The following is a 21,123-nucleotide window of genomic DNA, read 5'->3' as shown; positions in this document are numbered from 1 at the left end:
TAAAGCATGATGATGAGATGGCGTTGACTTGTCTGGTCATCGAGAGGGAGGAGTCTAGAATGAATTCCAGGTTGCGGGCATGGTCCGTTGGTTTGGGTGCGCTGCCTAGGGCCGGTGGCCACCAGGAGTCATCCTATGCAGAGGGGGATGAACCTAGGATGAGGACTTCCGTCTTGTCTGAGTTCAGTTTTAGGCGGCTGTTCTTCATCCACTCGGCTACGTCTTTCATCCCTTCGTGTAGGTTGGTTTTGGCAGTGTTTGGGTCTTTGGTGAAGGAGAGGATCAGCTGGGTGTCGTCTGCGTAGGAGATGATGTTGAGGTTGTGCTGGCGTGCGATGGATGCGAGGGGACTAATGTAGACGTTGAAAAGGGTGGGGCTGAGCGATGATCCTTGTGGTACGCCGCAGATGACTTCGGTGGCCTCTGATCTGAAAGGGGGGAGGCGGACCCTCTGGGTTCTTCCGGAGTGGAACGAGATGATCCAATCCAATGCTTTTCCTTGTATCCCGATTCAGAAAAGGGGGTGGTGATGAACAGAGTGTCTGAATTAAGCAGACCACTCTTACCCAGTCCAAAGATCAGGGCTTGATCCATCACCGTTATTTAGCTCACTGCCCCATCCCAGCTCAGAACCTGGCTATATGCAAATTAGTCTGTCCCTGGCCCAGTGCATCATGGGAACAGGGCAGACCAAACTACCAAGCCAATTCTTCACCAGAAAGGAGACAAGCTACCGGGGACCGGTTTCTGGCATTTCAGCCTCGTCGGCCCGGCTTGCATGAATCCTGATGGAGCAGTGAGCGAGGGACTCATGTCTGAGTATACCCTGCCACACCTATAGTGGCCAAAAACGATTCAGAAAAGGGGGTGGTGATGAACAGAGTGTCTGAATTAAGCAGACCACTCTTACCCAGTCCAAAGATCAGGGCTTGATCCATCACCGTTATTTAGCTCACTGCCCCATCCCAGCTCAGAACCTGGCTATATGCAAATTAGTCTGTCCCTGGCCCAGTGCATCATGGGAACAGGGCAGACCAAACTACCAAGCCAATTCTTCACCAGAAAGGAGACAAGCTACCGGGGACCGGTTTCTGGCATTTCAGCCTCGTCGGCCCGGCTTGCTTGAATCCTGATGGAGCAGTGAGCAAGGGACTCATGTCTGAGTATACCCTGCCACACCTATAGTGGCCAAAAACGATTCAGAAAAGGGGGTGGTGATGAACAGAGTGTCTGAATTAAGCAGACCACTCTTACCCAGTCCAAAGATCAGGGCTTGATCCATCACCGTTATTTAGCTCACTGCCCCATCCCAGCTCAGAACCTGGCTATATGCAAATTAGTCTGTCCCTGGCTTAGTGCATCATGGGAACAGGGCAGACCAAACTACCAAGCCAATTCTTCACCAGAAAGGAGACAAGCTACCGGGGACCGGTTTCTGGCATTTCAGCCTCGTCGGCCCGGCTTGCTTGAATCCTGATGGAGCAGTGAGCAAGGGACTCATGTCTGAGTATACCCTGCCACACCCCTAGTGGCCAAAAACGATTCAGAAAAGGGGGTGGTGATGAACAGAGTGTCTGAATTAAGCAGACCACTCTTACCCAGTCCAAAGATCAGGGCTTGATCCATCACCGTTATTTAGCTCACTGCCCCATCCCAGCTCAGAACCTGGCTATATGCAAAGTAGTCTGTCCCTGGCCCAGTGCATCATGGGAACAGGGCAGACCAAACTACCAAGCCAATTCTTCACCAGAAAGGAGACAAGCTACCGGGGACGGGTTTCTGGCATTTCAGCCTCGTCGGCCCGGCTTGCTTGAATCCTGATGGAGCAGTGAGCAAGGGACTCATGTCTGAGTATACCCTGCCCACCTATAGTGGCCAAAAACGATTCAGAAAAGGGGGTGGTGATGAACAGAGTGTCTGAATTAAGCAGACCACTCTTACCCAGTCCAAAGATCAGGGCTTGATCCATCACCGTTATTTAGCTCACTGCCCCATCCCAGCTCAGAACCTGGCTATATGCAAATTAGTCTGTCCCTGGCCCAGTGCATCATGGGAACAGGGCAGACCAAACTACCAAGCCAATTCTTCACCAGAAAGGAGACAAGCTACCGGGGAACGGTTTCTGGCATTTCAGCCTCGTCGGCCCGGCTTACTTGAATCCTGATGGAGCACTGGGCCAGGGACAGACTAATTTGCATACAGCCAGGTTCTGAAACTGGGATGGTGCAATGAGCTAAAAAACGGTGTTGGATCTAGCCCTGATCTCTTGACTGGGTGAGAGTATTCTGCTTAATTCAGAGACTCTGTCCATCACCACCCCTTGTTGTAAATATTTTTGTCCACCCTAAGCGTGGAAGGGTATACTCAGATGTGAGTCCCTTGCTCATTGCACCATCAGGATTCAAGCAAGCCGGGCCGAAGACGGCTGAAATGCCAGAAACCGGTCCCCGGAAGCTTGTTTCCTTCCCAGTGTAAGAATTGGCTTTTGTAGTCTGGTCTGCCCTGTTCCCATGATGCACTGGGCCAGGGACAGACTAATTTGCATACAGCCAGGTTCTGAAACTGGGATGGTGCAATGAGCTAAAAAACGGTGTTGGATCTAGCCCTGATCTCTTGACTGGGTGAGAGTATTCTGCTTAATTCAGAGACTCTGTCCATCACCACCCCTTGTTGTAAATATTTCCTTGTATCCCGGCGTTGCTGAGACAATGTATTAGGGTGTTATGACAGACCATGTCAAACGCTGCGGAGAGGTCCAGGAGGATGAGGGTAGCTGTTTCCCCGTTGTCGAGTAGTGTTCGGATGTCGTCTGTGGCTGCGATGAGGCTGCGATGAGGGCGGTCTCGGTGCTGTATTTGGCTCGGAAGCCGGACTGTGAGGAGTCGAGGGAGCCGTTGGATTCGAGGAAGGCGGCGAGCTGACTGTTGACGGTCTTCTCTATGACTTTGGCGGGGAAAGGGAGGAGTGAGATGGGGCGGTAGTTCTTAAGTTCAGTGGGGTCTGCTGTAGGTTTCTTCAGGAGGGCACTGAGTTCGGCATGTTTCCAGCTTTCCGGGAAGGTAGCGGTGTTGAGGGAGCAGTTGATGATATCCCGGAGATGGGGTGTGATGAGGAGTCGGCCTTGTTGAAGATGTGGTGGGGGCATAGGTCGGTTGGTGATCCGGAGTGAATGGAGTTCATCAAGCGGATGGTGTCTTCGGTGCTGATCGGGTTCCAGGCGCAAAGGGTCGTTGTGGGGTGCTTCAGTTCGGTGTTATGGGGGGAGGACTGGTCGCCGAAGCTGTTATGTATGTCAGCGATTTTTCTATGGAAGAACGAGGCTAGAGAGTCGCAAAGGTCTTGAGAGGGAGTGATGTCGTTGGTGTCGGCGCTGGGATTGGTAAGCTCTTTGACGAGTTCCTTGCTGTTGTGGGCGTTTTTGTCGAGTCGGTCCTTGAATGCTGATTTCTTGGTGGATCGGATTAGCTGGTGGTGTTTGCGGGTGGCGTCCTTGAGGGCGGTCATGTTGTCTGTGGTTGGGTTTTTTCGCCAGGCTTTCTCGAGGGTGCGGCAGTTCTTTTTGGAGTTCTTGAGGTCGTCATTGAACCAGGAGGCTTTTTTGCTACCTGGCTTGTTGTGTTGCTTTTTCAAGGGTGCTAATTCGTCAGCGCAGTGGGTGATCCATTGTGCGAGATTGATGGCAGCTTGATTTGGGTCCGATGGTTTGGCGGGAGGGTTTTGGTTTAGCCATGTGGTGAGCTGGTCGGTGGTAAGTTTGTTCCAGTTTCTGCGGGGAACTTGTTGTGGGTGGTGGTGGGTCGTGGTCTTTCTGAAGTTGAAGTGGACGCAGCTGTGGTCCGTCCAGTGGAGTCCTGTGGCATGATTGAAGGAGATGTGCTTGCTGGAGGAGAAGAGTGGGTCGAGCGTGTGTCCGGCGTAGTGGGTGGGGGTGTTTACTAGTTGTTTGAGTCCGAGATTGGCGAGGTTGTCCAGAAGGGTGGTGGTGTTGCTGTCGTCGTTCTTTTCTAGGTGGAAGTTGAGGTCCCCTAGGAGAATGCAGTTCTCGGAGGGGAGGGCGTGTGGGCTGATAAAGTTGGTGATGTCTTCGCTGAATTGTGTGCGGGTCCTGGTGGTCTGTAGATGAGGGTGCCTCTAAGTGTGGTCTTGGGGTTGGTGTGTATTTGGAAGTGAAGGTGTTCGGCGACTGTGAGCTGGTCGTGATGCGGATGGTGTTCTTGTGGACGATGGCGATGCCTCCTCCTTTTTGATTGATGCGGTCCTTTCGGATGATCTTGTAACCGTCCGGGATGGCTATGGCGATGTCGGGCGCTGATGTGGCGTTCATCCAGGTCTCTGTAAGAAAGGCGACGTCCGGTGTTGTGGTGTCTAGTAGGTTCCATAGTTCAGTGGCGTGTTTGTGGACTGAGCGGGTGTTGAGCAGGATGCACTTCAGGTGGTTGTTGTCAGAGCTCCGTTTGGCGATTGTGGATGTAGTGTGGGTCCTGATGCAGCACAATTTGCAGGATTGGCAGGTGAAGGGTCCATGGGTGCGTCCTGGGACGGCTTGGTGGCAGTCGGGGAGTCGGCCGGTGTTGAGTGCAGAGAGGGTTGCGGTGTCGTACGTTAGGCAGGAGGGGAGGTTTTTGAGGGGGCCAGGGGGTCTGGCGCTGGGCGTGGTACAGGCGCGGATGGGCGTAGACGGGCTTACCTTTGGCGCACCTTCGGCGCGCATGGGGCGTGAACGCTGCGCGTGGGTGCATCTGACATAAGTGGAGAGCGGAGGGGGGCGGAGCGAGGGAGGAGCAGCTGGGAGCGGGGTGGCGAGTGGGGAAGGGATTGAATTGGAAATGCTGTAGGTGACGGGGGTGGGGCCGCGGGGGAGCAGCGGCAGGGACGGGCTGAGAGGCACAACAAATGGCACAACAATAATGCAGCCAAATGGCACAACAATAATGCAGCCGAGATCGGGGCACAGTCAGGAGGTCACTAGCATTAATACCAGAAAATGAAAATCGAAGCGCAGATGCAGGGGTGCGGAAACAGACGGATGAAATTAACACTTATACCAAATAAAATCAAAACAATGCAATGCTACTCTGGGCACAGATGCAGGGGTACGATACCAAGCAGACAGTCCAGGCAGATGGAATTACGATGTTGGCAAAAGGTAATCAGTCACAGCGAGGAGCGGGAGGAGTGTCCGGTTCTGACCAGGTCATTCTACCTCAACAGTGCATATTATAATAGCACAGATATCCATTTCTTCCCCTCACACTTTAAAATAGAGTTCAGTCTACCATAGATCTAACAAATATTTTTTAACATGGTAATTTTAACAAAGTCATCAAAATACTTGGATCTGGTTCCGAGTCTCCTAGAAGAAGATTCTTACAAATTTCCATACTTTTTAATCTTATCCCTCACTGACTTTTACATTTCCACAGAACTGTACTTGGCTGTGAGCTTAAGTTTACCACTCTACCATCAACTGTATTTACAGCATTCCCCACAATGTCTCCCATCGTCAGTGATTTAGGTCACTATGAGTTCTGCCTACGACCAGCTGGTGCACACACCCTTCTTAATGTGCCATGTGTCCTCTCTCACCACATTTATCATAAAGGCCTTTAATTTTATTGCTTAATAGTAGGGACCTTTTCTCCCTTTTCTACTACCTGTAACAATTGTTCATTTTCTTGGCTGGAACACTCCTCCTCTTTCTTCTTTCTGATCACCTCTATGTTTGTTAAGGAATATTCAGCTTCTAACACCTCCTTCAAAGACCAGTCATCCTTAAACCACAGATCCTCTCTAACCCAATCATTCCTGGATTTTCACATGAATTGGTCTGTTACGCTTTTATTGGTGTTTGAACCAAAGCTACATGAGGAAAGCCAATTTTCTTGCAGTGATGATGTATTTCCTAACTCAATCCTCTTCTCTTTGTGAACGAGCCCCAAAACGATGTCTCTCCAGAACAGTTATTACTTTTGGAAGATAAAGTTTGTCTAGTTTTAACTAGGAAATTTGGAATTTGTTAAGTCCAGTTACCTCATTGGCCTTCAGCTCAGACAGACTGTCAAACACTTCCTGCCATTCCACGCCTAAACAGCGCATGAGAAAATATGTATTTTTCTCTGCTGACAGGCATGTTACATAAACTCTTGCAAAGTGGGCAAAACATTTTTCCAATTGCAGCCCAGCTGATGTTAGGGAAAAATGGGTGGAGAGATGTTATCCATATTTTTGTAATAAAACACAAAATGCTATCTTCTTAACATTCTAAGCATCCAGCACACCACTGATGGACGAATAAAATGAGAAAATTCTACAGTATCCAAACTGATACTTAAAATCCCAGCTATGCGTCAGTCTCTCAAATGAGACTCAAGCGCTCGTGCTTATAAGTCTTTCTAGTAGCTCTCAAACCAAATGAATATTACTCCTAGTTTTCCCCTCAACTACAGACTGGAACAGACATATCAACCTTTCATCCAAAAGTTAAGTTTTAATGTTTGCCACTACTGCTTTCAAAAGGTGCCATACCTTCACCACAGTTTTGGTACGTTATGGTTTCACAACCACTTCTAATATACTGTGGTCAGTTGACAAAAAAGTTACATTCTATACAATTAGTCTACTACCACACTCCTTTTAATCTTGCTGCTGGAAGGTGGCATCGGAAAGCTCAAGAGGACTTGCGGACTCATTCATGCTCCCTCAATTATATACTGCTTCTCGCATACAGATCAGAAAACATCCCTCCGTCTAGAGTGGCATAGTGAGTGGAAAATTAGAGACTGAAATGTGGCTATAGTGACCGAAAGTATCTGAGATAAAATCAGGAATTCCTTCTACCACCTTGTTTTGGTCAAAAGGCCAGCTAGGGCTCTGGAAGGCACGGCCTAGGGCCAGCTGTGAGGAACAGTTGAATATTTTACAGATATAATCTAACACCTGGCATAAAGGTTCATAGCAAAGGAATCTGAGGGAACGTGTATCAATTAGAAAGTTACAGAGGAGTAACAATAGTTTTGCATTTTGAGACATTTCTAGTTTCACACCTTGTACCTTATTCTCCAATCTAGTGCTTGGGTTCAGAAAAAAATTATTTTGAGGCATTGACCATCAGCTGACAATGTATGGTTCATGAGAATGACAGCCAGAAGTAGACACTGCCCTGCAAGACAAGAGCTGTCTTCAGGCTCTGTTTTCCTCAACTGCCTTTTGAAAGGAACAGAACGTCGATTTGATTCACAAAAGGTTTGCAGCACTTAACATACTCTTAGAGGCTGGAGGATACGAACTATCACCAACAGTTTAAAACTGCAAACATTGCTACGGCTAAGTAACTAACTTTTTTAAGGTGGGAACCTATTCCATATCCAGATGCTGCACATCAACAGCTAAGCAATACTTCACCAAGGGAGGTGGGCCTTACCAGCATTAGTACCAAGTAGGTTTTTAATTATTGCCTGCCCTAACATATCCTGGCCTCTTTTTTCAATAGAATAGTTACTTAGTTATGTCTTGGATTTGTGTGAACAGACATGTTGACTAACTTATGTCCGTTAATAATAAATGTCCACTAAAAGCAAGGGAATCCGATTTTTCTGCCTGGATTGTGAAATCAACAATCCATGTTGAGTGTACTGTATGTTTAAAAGCACTCGGAAATTCTTGTACAAAGTATTCTCTTCACAATTGACTTCTGTAACAAATAAGGAGTAAGGAAACAAGTATCTGGAGAGGTTTTCCTATATTAGAAACCGTGGCAAATCCAAGGGAAAGACCCTGCGCAGTTTCCCACAAAGCCAGTTATCCATCTGACATCCATATTACATTAACATTGGGGTATAGTGGGGAATAAAGATACACAATCAAAACGCAAGCCACCAATACTATGGTATTTGTGTTTCTGTTATTAGCTTGTATTATTTATACTGGTAAACTTGTTCATTTCAAACATACTTCAATATTCAGTACATTTGAAGATCTAGTGTGACACACCTCAAGAGAAAAAAATACATACTCAATTCATTTACATGTCAGCTGTATAAAGTTGAAATATCACGATTTGTTAAATATGATCAGTACACAGTTGTTATGCACAGATGCTGAAGATGCCATCTTCAGATTACCTCAGTATACTTTTTTAACATGAACAGTCTATATCCTTCTTCCTCAGCCAACCAAGACATAAGGAAATCCCATGGCGACTGCGGAATAGCAAGTCATCCAACAAAGAAATTAAAAAGAGACAGACCAATGAATTTAATATCCGACTAACTAACTTACATGTTCCCTAACCCATTATCGGATTCCAGAATTTCTGCATTATGCTGGAAGTCCTCGGGCACACTCGTGTAAAAAAGCATGTTAAATTACCTAACACACTCCTTTTGTCTCAATGACAAATAAACCAGACCTCCCTCCACTTGAAATAATAATTGTTTAGTACAGCGAACTAGGACTCTATTTCATAAGCAGGGAAATTGCCCAAACTACTAATACCACCTTGTCCCATGCTTCGTTTGGTAACAGCCACCTGTATGGGACTGCCCTGCACTGCAACATAGAAACAGCACACTTCACTGTGTTCAACAGTGACATTTGTCTCTTAACTGCAGCCTGGAGAGCAATCTGCCCTTTTATCTTTACTTACAAGTAAAGCACTCAATCTGGTAATTACACTTAAAAGTACCTAGTGTCAATTCTAGCCAAACTGGCAATAGATTTGCTCGTAACATTTCCCCAGAATAGACACAAAAAGAATAGAATGAGATTTGTAGAGCGCATTATGCCAAAAGGCGTCAAAAGCGCCGAAGTCACAAAAGGAAAACAAACTACAACCAGAGAGCTGCCATCACGGAAGGGGGAAAAAACTAACTTTTCAGTTGCTTCGGGAAGGCTACAAAGGGGTGCACGGTGCAAGCTCGCAATGTGAGCAGGCATTATTTTCCAAAGTTAGCTGCTGCTGCTACGGAAAAGAAGCGGCCGCCCCACCTGACTTTCCAGAATCTCGGAGTGATCACCTCCCTAAGAGAAGATGATCAGTGCTTAATTTGTAAAATATGAAGTGCAGGTGCTGAAATGTTTGTCGGAGGCCACACCCACTTTTTCTGGCTCCACCCACTCCCTCCACTGGCTCCACCCACTTCCTCTATTAGCTCCACCCACATCTTCAAGTGGCACTGCTAAAAGTCAAATATAATACCTGATCTGAATTTCAGAAAGTGAGCCTTCGTAAGGTTTTGATAGAAGGTTCCCCATGAACCATTTTAAAAAAGATTAAAGCAAATGTGCATTTAAAGCACAAGTTTGGAATAAATAAGCTAAAACCACTAATACATTGAAAAGGGACAATGTCAGTGCTCTGTGTGCTGATTTGGGGAAAGGACAATACTGGGAGGGTAGGGCATGCCATTTTTAACAGAGTCTATGATTTCAAAGGTACAACGTTGACATAGCTTAAGTTATGTGACAAAATAAAACAAAATGTTTTGAAAACACTAGTCCAAACAGATAAACTTGAATGAGTCAGCCACTGTCACTTCCAGTGGCCGAAGGGGTATGGGGTTGATCAGTATAATGGAATAGTCCGTTAAAGCGACTGCTTTAGAGAAACAAAAAAAGGATGATTACCAATTGAGCTTGTTACTATAACTTACTGCCCTGGAGCTATATGTGCATTTATTAGACATTCAGAATAGTAAAAAAGAAAAACATGGAACTATGTAGTTCTGTATGACACAGGCAACACAGACTAGAAAAGAGGCATATGTTCAAAATATGACTTTTTAATTAAAGATTTGTATCTTAAGATAAAGCAAAGAAAATGTGATCCATCTCCACCAAAATGTCCTTGAGGTATACCTAGGCCAAAGGAATAGGTAGTGGCTGGGCAGTTTGACTTTGACCATATCTTAAATAAGTTATACCTATTAGTGCAAAATAAGCAGGCATAGTGCCATACAAAATGTAATTATATAAAGACAAAGTAACAAAAAATAAAATATATAAATACAAATAAATACATCCTAAAATGAAAAACAAAAAAGCAAGTTAAGTGTTATAAAAACAATATAAATAAAATATATAAAATAGAACAATAAATATAATATCCAAACAAGGAAGACACATAAATATAACAAAATATTAAATAAATTCACTGTCAACAAAGTGGTATAAATACAAATAAATAACCTATATAACCTAGAACAACTAAATGTCCTGACACAGTAAAGCCTGACTTTTCCAAAACATTGCAATGACACACATGCTGTCATTTGGAATGGGCTACATCTATTTTTCTAGAAAACCCCAGAAACAGTCTAAATTGCTTGTGCATTCCAAGTCCTCCTCTTTCCTTGCTTTACTCCTAGTGTCATCAGCTGATCTTCTTCCTTTTGCAAGCCAGGACTGAACATAGGGGAATGGGTTGAATCTCCTAAATGGTGGGCCAACAAGATTTAAAAACATTAAAGAAGATATTGTTTCAGTCACCAATGATGCTCTTGTGGATGTGCATATAAGATTCATTTGAGAAAAGCCCCGCTCACATTCTGCAGTACTGATAGCAATAGTGTGTATGGCCATCAAAAGTTCCTTGAACTGCCTTTTAATTTCTTTGCCTCCAGATTCCTTATACTCTCTGTAAGCGCGTATGGTTTCTCGGCTGGCAATGTTGAATCTTTTACACAGAGACTCAATATCACTTTCACCATAAAGAACAGGTAGCTCATCAGGCCAGTACTGTTTGTATAAAACTTTCACTTCGCTAATCAATGTATCATACTCAGCCTTTTTGTCAGCAGAATTAGTTCCTCCTGTAGACAACAAACGATGTCTTAGATTTTCTGCAAGGCTACGAAAAAACTGACCCTGTTCAATGATTTTGTCAGTGGTCTTTCCTTTGTGCAGCACCACACCTTGGAATATATTTTCTTCCATTGCCTTTTTACATAGTGAGAAATGGTTCCCTTGCCTGTCTACCATTGCCTCAAACACTGCTATTTGCCGACAAATAGCCCGATGAGAATCAATGATTGTAGAATCACGTTTCTGTAACTCGAGTGATAACTCGGATAACTCCTGAAGAGCATCATACATGAGGCCAAGATTAGCAACAAACTGTATAGATGATAACCGCCTCCCTAGGCCTGTGTACATATTTCGTGTTGAACTGTCACGGGAACGATCATCAGCTGCACTATTAAAGTGCTTGTAGAGAGCAGGATAAGCATTCCAAATAGCCTCCACTGTTCTGAAGCTTGATGCAACCCAACGAGTATCTAACACTCTACCTATTCTGCAAAGCTGAATGTCAAGAGCTTCAGCACATTCCTTAAGCTCCAAACGGTTTTTAACAGAGGTAGAAAATAGAGAATAGAGCTTATCGAGTAAGTTTTTGAAATGATTTGTAGCACCAATATCTTTCATGACATCATGAACGGCAAGTTCCAGGCGATGTGCTGAGCAGTGCCAGGCTACAATATTGGGAGAGATTTTTTCTTGCAACCTCTTTACAACACCACTGTGGCGGCCAAACATCACTGAAGCTCCATCACAGGCAACTGAAACCAGGCATTTGTAGAGAAAGTCCTCAGTTATATTAACTGGATCTTTTTTTAGTGCAGACAGTAAACTGTTTACTATGCCATCAGCTGACAAATCACTCAGCTCAATGAGGTCAACAAACATATTAGCCGGGGAGTCCATGCCAGGTAGCTGCATTCGCATGTACACAATTAAAGAACTTTTCCTATTTAACGCTGTGGCTTCATCTAGTAAAATACTTACTTTTGGGGAAAGCTCATTAATTTGGGCAAATATCTTCCTCTTCATTTCTGAGGATATGTGGCGTTGTATGTTTGAGCAAGCAACATTGGAGTGCAATATTCGACCCATATCTAGTCCATTCAACTGGTGGCAGTCTATCTCCATTTCAAAACCATAAGCTGGCCTGTTTCGCTTTGCTTCCTTATAAGCTACACGGAATATTCTGGCTGTTGCTGACATTTGTACAGATTGCGCTTTTGCAGTTACTTGCAATAAAGGATCTCTCTTAGCGTTTTCTAAGATTTTTAAAGTTGCAACATGAGCCTTGCTTAGTGCATGTTCTCCAATCTTTTTCCTCAATGACTTCTGCTGCTGTTCTATATTGGTGCCATATGCCTTCACAGTAGACTCAGTCCATTCTTTGGACAATTTCATTCCTCTGGACTTCTCAGGGCCAAGATCACGGACTTGGCGACACACAGAACAGCCAAGGTTAGGGCCTTTAACAATTAACCATGAATGCTTGTGTTGGAAATATATTTTTTGGTCATGTTTCCAACCTTTAGGAAGAATGCCTTTCCTAAAAACTCTGTCTGAATGTGGTTTCAGTGATAATATGTCAGACTGTTTGCTAGTGCTTGGAGTTTCCTCCATCTCTACAGCAATGCATGATGATGCTCATCTCTAAGAGGACTATCTTGTGTCTTTTCTTCTCTAGGGGTGATGATAACACTGCTGCTAGTAGTGGTGTCACTCTCATCATCTAGTGTCTTCTCTCGCACTTCATCTTCCTTGTTCCCTTCATCCACTGGAAGTGCATGGTCTTTTTAGCAAGTTTGCTAGCAGGCTTCTCACCAATCTTGGGCTTAAATGTTGTGAAGTAGCTTGAAATCTTCTTCTGTCCACTGTGTGACATTCTAGGGAAGCAAAGTGAAAGAAAACACGCTAGACATGTGCGAAGTGCAGTGTCAATTCATCTAAGTAACATGCACCAATATTTATTTGCAGGTTGCTTCAAAGACATTTCTGCATCTGCACATATATTATCCATGATGACTCTCACTCACTACATGGACAATCCAAATGAATCCTCCTGTGCCCACCCAAATTCAGGCCTTTCCCAAATCATACCCCTGGCAGCCCTGCAGCGTTCACTCGATAGACACACAACGTCTTTAAAGTTTTCCTCACTTTTAAGTTTTTGCTTCTGGTATTACAACAAAAGCAGGGTGAGGTAGCAGTGTGCAGACTTTGTTACACACTGCGATTCACAAAAATGATAACTTAATCAACACTCCGTCTCTAGGCCAGACTGGGAACTCACAGCAGCCCTGGCAAGTTGTTAGACCAGCCCCCTTAAGGTGTGTATCAAGTGAGTGTAGCAAGCTTAACGACTGCTGGAGGTCTTTGCATGGGGTGGAATTCTCCCCTGAAGAACATTTTGTAAAAAGAAAATCCAATTGTGCACAACGTATTTTCCATTAAATATTAGCTGTATTAACTAACTTTCAAAGCAAAGTAAATCGTAAATGATGACCTGACATAAGCACCCAGGCCAGAAAGCATGGAAATCTCATCTCACACATAAGTACTCAGACAAAGAAGCATGTAAACATCACACAAAGGTACCCACGCCAGAAAGCATGGAAATATCACACATAAGCACCCATGCGATAAACCATGGAAATGTGTGTGTCACACACATAAGCAACCGTTCCAAGCCATAAACCGTGGAAATGTCACACATAAGCACCCATGCCAGAAAGCATTGAAATCTCACACATAAATACTCAGACAATGAAGCATGGAAACGTCACACAAAGGCCCCCAGGCCAGAAATCATGGAAACATCACATGAAGGCACCCAGGTCAGAAATCATGGACACGACACACAAAGGCCAGAAATCATGTAAATGTCAAAAGAGAGGCACCCAAGCCTGTAGCGCTGGAACAATTTTCTGAGTGTTGGTGCTGCCCTCAATGTTACATCACTGAAGAAGTCATAAGATTGTGAAAAAGCCAAACATCACACTAACAAACATAGCAAATGAGCCTTGCCCATTCCGGCAGAAGTGGTGAGAGTGTGGTATGTGTTGCAGTGGAACATTTTGAAGACCACTACTGCCTTGTTGTGGTGTTGGTGAACAATAAACCCAGGGGCATATTATCAAGAACGGTGTTATAATTATCACCGCTTTAGCGGCAGAAAACTGCCACTAAAGCAGCGATAATGGGCTTGATAATATGCCCTGGAGAATTCCCATAGAATCCCATGTTCACACCAGAACATGGGCATCTATGGGAATTCACAAGGGCATATTATCAAGCCCATTATCGCCGCTTTAGCTGCAGTTTTCTGCTGCTAAAGCGGCGATAATTATAACACTGCTCCTTGATAATAAGCCCCCAAATCTTTCCACAATCCTTAACTCACCACCAACCACAAGTGCCACAACTTCCTGCTCTATCCGCTATGATAGAATTCATTTTTAGCTTTAAAGTAGGTCACAGTAAAATATAATTCTTATTACTGGAAAGAAGGAGGGTTCTTTGTTCACGTGAACAAGAATGACTAACAGCATAAAAAATAAATTAAACACATCAATGGCAAAGTAAGGGATTGTGACTGCCCCACCAGTCTTGGCACTGAAGTGCACTACTTTTGAGGTGGATGTGCACATACGATCAGGACCAGGGCGTCACTCACACTGAAAGAGCCAATAACTGAAGGGGACTGAAGCAACTTGGGAATGAGAATGGAACAGATGATAAGAGAAGAGGTCTCTGTGTATATGTATTTGTTAAGTATACTTTTTTTAATACAGGAGGCTGGCTGACTGAGGCTGGTGATGCTACAGCGATAACTGTTTCTAGTCTAGATCGTATACAAAGATGTTAACACTTATTTTAGACATAGAGACAAATTGTGAATGTGATTACAAGCATATAGCTATAGCATATATTAAGAAACTTCAAAATCATAACGTTTGTTGCTGCAGTGAGTTTCCTTCATGTTAATTTCTGATTTTACTTTACAGCTTTTGAGTAGACAGAGGCAAGCCGCTAATTAATTTATGTCCTGGCCTGTGCCTACCCAAAAATGAATGTACCCTCATGTCACGTAACTGGTGCTCCTGTAATACCTCCTCTGGGTCAAGTTCACGTTATATAAACCTGCAAAAAAAAGACAAGTTCCATGATAGAACTGGCCTTGTCAACGTCCCTGTTCTGTATACAAGATGTTCAAAAATCTAATATTGGATTGGGATGCAATATACAACATTTGAAAATGGTCTGTGGGATTTTCCATCAGGGTTGAACTTGTCACCTTGAACTATGCATACTTCGGATTTCACTCGTCCATGATCAGGTCAGGGAGAGCATTAAAAACGGACACGGAGAGGGACTCGGGGGGGGGGGGATGTTCACAAAATGGCAGATAAACGCAGTGAAGTGGTCCGCCCGGGTGACAACATCAGGGCAAAGACAGAGTAAACACATACATGAGCGCGCAAGATGTGCTGAAGACAACATGGGGGCTGTGCCCCTTTAAACCTTGCTTGCATAAGTTACATGCTATCAATCTTAGCGCCGAACGGAGGTGACAGCCAGTGATCCTTATCATCCTTGGCAAGTCACTTCACCTCTCTCTGCTTTTAAGTTGTAAGTTACCCATCTGCCTTTACGTTAATGTTGAGTCATTGAGTCACTCTCTCAGACAAAAAAGTAAAACAGGGTACATTTACAGTGCTTTAATTCCATCTCAAGTTAACATCTCATCAGGCTCACAGTATGGAGCCGATTCGCTGCTGTGTACAAGATTTCAAACTCCCACTGCAGCCATGAAGCCCCTGGTTTTTATCCCAAATTGTTTCATTCATTCAACGATACTGTAAAACGGTGGGAATGCGTTCGAAATTACACAGCAGCAAAGCAAAGAGAGGCGCGCGCGAGGGCGCCATTCAGAAGGTAGTGCCGCCGGTGACTGCCTGGTGAGGATGCATGCATGGCTTATGCTACACAGAAAGAAGTGCAGGGCCGACCTGGGCTAGAAAGAGTGACTGCCTGCAGTGAAAGTTTGGAAAATTCAGGCTCAGGCCTATATCATCATGTCAGCCAGATGGAGAATGACTGGATATGCCAACCCACAACATAGGAAATAAGTCAGTGTGACTGGTCATTGTGTAAATGAAATAAGTCCAAAGTGTTGTTCTGTCAGTAGCGGGTCAGTAGCAGGTTGCTTGTGAGACGGTAATATGCTCTCGGTTCGGTGTCTGGATGGTGACGCCGCATTATTTCGGCATAAATTAGCTGTGGGCTGTGCAGTGGCATCCCTAGTTAGCTCAGCTCAGCTGGCTTCGCTTAGCTTACCTAGTAAGTTAATTTACATGCTACAAATTACAACAATTATTTCAATTACTGCTGCTGCAGAGCTTAACTAAACTTTAGGTGCTTACGACCGTGCTTTGCTTAACTTAATTTCTATCTTCACTTCGTTCTACTTTCTTACCGTTATTCGTGGTGGGGCCGATCGGCAGGACACACACTGCTGCTAGCCTAGCGCCTGCTGCACTGTCTCACTGGCTCACTGCAGTGCACTGCACACTGACTGCTGCTCACGCTTAGTGGTCTGCGTGTCGGAGTCGTGCTGCCTGCTACGGTTGATACCACTAACAGGCCACCGCCGCACTGCAGTCTCTAGTGCGCCACCACTGCACTGCACCAGTGACCACCAGACCAGACACACACAGCCAGGACAGCCCAGGCTGCTCTCGTCGTCGTTGTTGGTCGCGTCGGGCCGGGGCCTCAGTCACTAGGCTAACTTAATGTGCACAGCACTGCAGTGGATGACTCGTGGCGTGGGCCGTCTGTCCGTGACGTGGGAAGCTGCCGGCCGGCGGTCGTTTGCCGAATGTAACTGCCAGTGCGCAGTTTATGCTGGGGCGTGGCAACTGGTGCCTGCCTGCCAGTCTGAGCCAAAGTGAAAAAAAATCTGCGCGCTACCGCGCGTGCAGCCTGGCTGGGCCCTGCCTACCCCCGGCCGGGCCCCCTCAGAACCTCCAGACCGCCCGGCGCCCGAATACATTTGTGCGCGTTCGAAAGTTCCGCGGCCCGCCCACCCACTGGCAAACTGAACTCAAACAGAAACTGTCAACAAGTCGCCATGATGAAACGAAACTTGCTGCACATATTTTATATTTCACCTAACTGAATAATAAATACTATTATTATTTCGACTCTCTTAGCCTGGGCAGGACTGGGCAGCAGGGAGGGGCCAGTTATTAGTACTACCACCGGCACCACCTCACGGCTCACGTGCAGAAGAAATGTGAGTTCGGCGGGGGGGCCGGGGCACTCACTCGACTCGCAAAACCGAAAGTAATGAACACCCTGAGAGAGTGACGTGACGCCGGTGATGACAGACACACACACACACTGCTATGATGACCTGAAAAAACACGCTGCGGCCGCAGGCAGGCCTGGGGCTGCAGATAGTAAAGTACAGAGAACAAAAAGGTTTATACCGATAACATATATTTATTTTTACTAAACTTTCATCTATGTGGGTGTGCCCGCAGTAGACCCGGCCCTGACATTTAAGTGCCGGTGCTAAGCACCGGAAAGCACCGGCACAAATTAAGCACTGAAGATGATATAAGCTGTTGTGGTATACCAATGAAATGATGTTCTCTGAGGCACCGACTCTTGATGATGAAGAGCCATAAATACCATGTAACGCACTTTATATGTCACACACTTTCGAACAGGCAGCCAGTGGACGGGGTGCATGCCTTCCCTAACTGAAAGTTGTTTAGAAACATTCCGAACCAGGTCAACGGATGCATTCTGAGTGACCTGCAGTCTGTTAAGTGAAGACTTATTGTTGTTTAAGTATAAAGCGTTGCAATAGTCTATGTACGATGAGATGAAAGCAATGAGCACTGCTACTATGCGCTCAACCGGAATAAGTGGGAAGTTCTTTTTCAGAATTTTAATGATAAAAAGGCAAGAACTCTCAGTTCTATTGACCTGGGTGTCAAAAGTAAGAGTTACCAAAATAAAACCCTATGTTTTTAGCCGAGGTCACTGGGGTAGGTAGAGGTCCACACGTCTCAGGCCACCAGAGTTCTGACCACACTGACTGCTATGCCCCAAAGACTAAGATCTTAGTCTTGTCGGCATTTAATTTCAAGCAATTCTCCATCTATGTGCTGGCATTGATCATACAGAGTTGGACTTTGTAGATTGCCAAGGGCAAATAATCGGTTATAGAAACGATGATTTGGGTGTTGTCCGCGAAGGCAAACACCTGAAAGGAATAAGATATGATCACAAGTCACTCATTAAGCATCATTATAACATTCCATCACCTGTATACCCATCAAGCACCTTCTTTTCTATCACAGAATATTTTCAGGAAATCCAAGCAGGGAAGCAAGTGCTATAAAGTACTTCATCTCTCACTCATTTGGAATAAAAAAAAAATATCATTTCATACTAGCTAGCATTAACTGACAGAGAACACGCTATATGTAATATCCTGCTTCATTTCCTCCAAACACATGATCTAATCCTCTTTCTAAACAAATGTTTTTCTTCAGCAACTTCTTAAGTGATTCTAACCTTGTGGTAAACCAGGGGATAAGCGATGAACTCCCACATACCAATGAACAACAAAAGCTGCTCTCTCCCTTGGTGCTGGTGCATCTATAATGTCCTTAATCAATTTGGGTTGTTCCATCTGTGCATAATCAGTTGCTCAGGCACTCAACTTCGAATTTCATGAAAACACACTTATTCTATTTAGTCTCAGAACATCCAACACCTTGTCCAGTCGAGCCTCATGTTTCGCTTTAAAACCATGAAAAATAAGATCATCCTGAAATAGGATTACTCCTTTGGGTGTCTAAAAAAACGAATACCATCATCTGCCACTGAAATTAACTTGAATGGCATCCCATACATCCTCTCTACAATATTTGGTAAGCTAATTTGTCACAATTAACAGTACACCTCTCATTGTAAATACATGTTCCTAGACACATAGCCTTCTCCAGCTGACCCTGAAGTTGCAACAATAACATGTAAAGAATTGCCCTTGTCATACAGATTTTTTCCTTCACACTGCTTCCCTGGAATTTCTGCCTTAAAAATAACCCAATGTGCTCCATGACCCAATTGAGTTAAGCAGGGTTCTTTAAAATTTCACAAATATTCATATCTTTACTAAACTGACCTACATCTATAGCACGTCTGCTACCCCAAAGACCACATCCAGTTATCTTAACCAACATCCTCCCAAATGTCTTTAGCCACCCTAATCACATGACTCTTGGGACACTTTTTAGGAAGTGCAACTGCACTACATTGAGCTACATCTATGGTATCAAAAAGAGCATAGTACTTGAATACACACTTTCTTCCTACTGCACCTTGTAATAACTTAGTCTCTCATGAGCTGGTCTGTAAAGTTGCTAAACTTTCAAGCAGCAGCCAAAATGCTAAAGGCAGGTATGTACAAATCTATAGACAGCCCACTCTACTGGTCCCTTGTCATAATGTGTCCTTATTGGAAAGGATACCCGATTGGAATTTAAATGCTTTCCCAGTTGTCACTTTTTTTTATACTCAACCAATCCACACTCCCGGATACCATACAAGGAGGAAGATGTTGAAATACATTCTGGCTCTCCATTACAAGTGAATGCTCCAGGCAGCATGTTTTCTCTCTGGTCTGAATGTATAACAATCAATTGTTTTTTAATACACATTAAATTACTTAAACCATGTGGTTTTTTTTTACATTTAAATTTAATTGGTTCTTCCGGAGGCAACAATTGTAGAAATCGTGGAGGATGGGCCACAGAGGCCATGATGCAAAACTGTCTAAAGGCTGAATACAGCATAGGAGTGGACAACAGAACAAACAGGGAGAATGTGCTAATTTAACACCAACAAGGAATATATGTCACACTCTGATGGTGCGGTAACTATACACCTTATGTACCTCCTGCAGACGGCAAAATTTAAATATAACACCAAAAGTTGCATAACATTAGTTCCCTATTGGTAATCTGCTCAATGCGAACATATGACAAAGCATGGTCACTGAATCACTGAATCACTGAATGTTATGCAGAATGACACAAATTAGCTGCCTTACTCTTTTATGAGTGTATAAATTCCACCCACACTGAAAGCAGATATCTTCTTCATACGTGGCTTTATCTTGTCACAGATCTTTGGTCACTTCGAAAATAGTGAAGAACTCAGTACATAGAAATGTCGGTTCACATAACTGAATCTGTACATACAGTCCATTGGTGGAAAACCTCCAGGAGAACACTGCTCTTCAGTTACCAAAGGCACTGCTTCTTCTTGTTCTGCTATAGGTCTGCCAAATGATTGCATGCTGAGGTGGCCATGGCATAATGCTGGTAGGAACCTTTAGTGAAGCTAATGCTGTACTACGCATCGCTAACCAAGGTTAACTTCTCTCTCTCTCGACACAACAGCTAAAAGGATGCCCTTTTTTACGTCACTGACTGGAAAAGTTTAATCCCCAATGTGAAGTACATGACCACAAACGTGTATTGATAAAAAGTATACTTAATTGGATCAACACTGGAGGAGTACTAAGGCATGGTTTTCCAAACCAAGGTTCAACTCTCAAATGACACAAACCAAACACTCAAACTCCAATAATGTAATCAAGCTACTATGGAATGGATGCAGTGGTGTGTCAAACAGAGGACATAGCAAATCCCTAATATGGCACAGACTGTTTTTTCACTCTCTCTTACTTGTACACTGGGAGTTGTACGCTTACTATCTTTTCTTTGCAGTTAACACTATCAGGAAAAGCAACTTCTTGAGCTACTACAATTCTGATGTGTACAAAATTCAGTATACTTGTTTATTTAGGTTTATAAAAGATATAAAAAAATCCACACAAGTTACTTTATTATTTTGGTTTCCCAAATTTAGAGAGAACTCTTTTAATTTGGCATACAACGCCAACCCAGACAAATTGTCTATACACAAGCAATTTGTTTCCATTTCAGAAAAAAAAACTTGGTAGTACTTCACCTGTTGCATTGTCAGTCTATGTGGACCTCGTCAATAGATGACACAGAAAGAGAATTCACTTCATGAATTAGTGAAGCAGGGATTGTCCATGTCCCTATGTTAAAGAGTTTAATAACAAGCTAAGCTAAATCATCTCCAAGGTATACATAAAGAATTGACAGATGCCAAATTAAAACTATGCCAGGTTGAACAGCAATGGTGGAAGAACCATGATGAGGTAAATAAGAAATAATTCAAACAAGGTATGATGGAACGTAGATGTAATTTATTGAG

The 21,123-nt window shown here is 44.1% G+C and overlaps 2 protein-coding genes across 5 annotated transcripts in view; both read right to left on the bottom strand.

The window, feature by feature from the left end:
* Positions 1-21,123, bottom strand: part of DMXL1 (Dmx like 1) — a 2,287,446-nt gene that overhangs the window by 2,212,145 nt on the left and 54,178 nt on the right. The window lies entirely within an intron of this gene.
* LOC144819117 (E3 SUMO-protein ligase KIAA1586-like) lies at positions 10,207-12,414 on the bottom strand. The gene has a single exon (XM_078677109.1). The coding sequence runs from the start codon at positions 12,412-12,414 to the stop codon at positions 10,285-10,287; it is 2,130 nt and encodes a 709-aa protein (XP_078533235.1). The 3' UTR covers positions 10,207-10,284.

The sequence above is a fragment of the Lissotriton helveticus genome, chromosome 2_1 (genome assembly GCF_964261635.1).
Source record: "Lissotriton helveticus chromosome 2_1, aLisHel1.1, whole genome shotgun sequence".
Lineage (NCBI taxonomy): Eukaryota > Metazoa > Chordata > Amphibia > Caudata > Salamandridae > Lissotriton > Lissotriton helveticus.
The sequence above is the reverse complement of the archived record's forward strand: the minus strand, read 5'-3'. Positions and strand labels throughout refer to the sequence as shown.

Bases quoted from the DNA above. Each gene is read 5' to 3' on its own strand.
- LOC144819117 (XM_078677109.1), bottom strand. From the start codon at position 12,414: ATGGAGGAAACTCCAAGCACTAGCAAACAGTCTGACATATTATCACTG.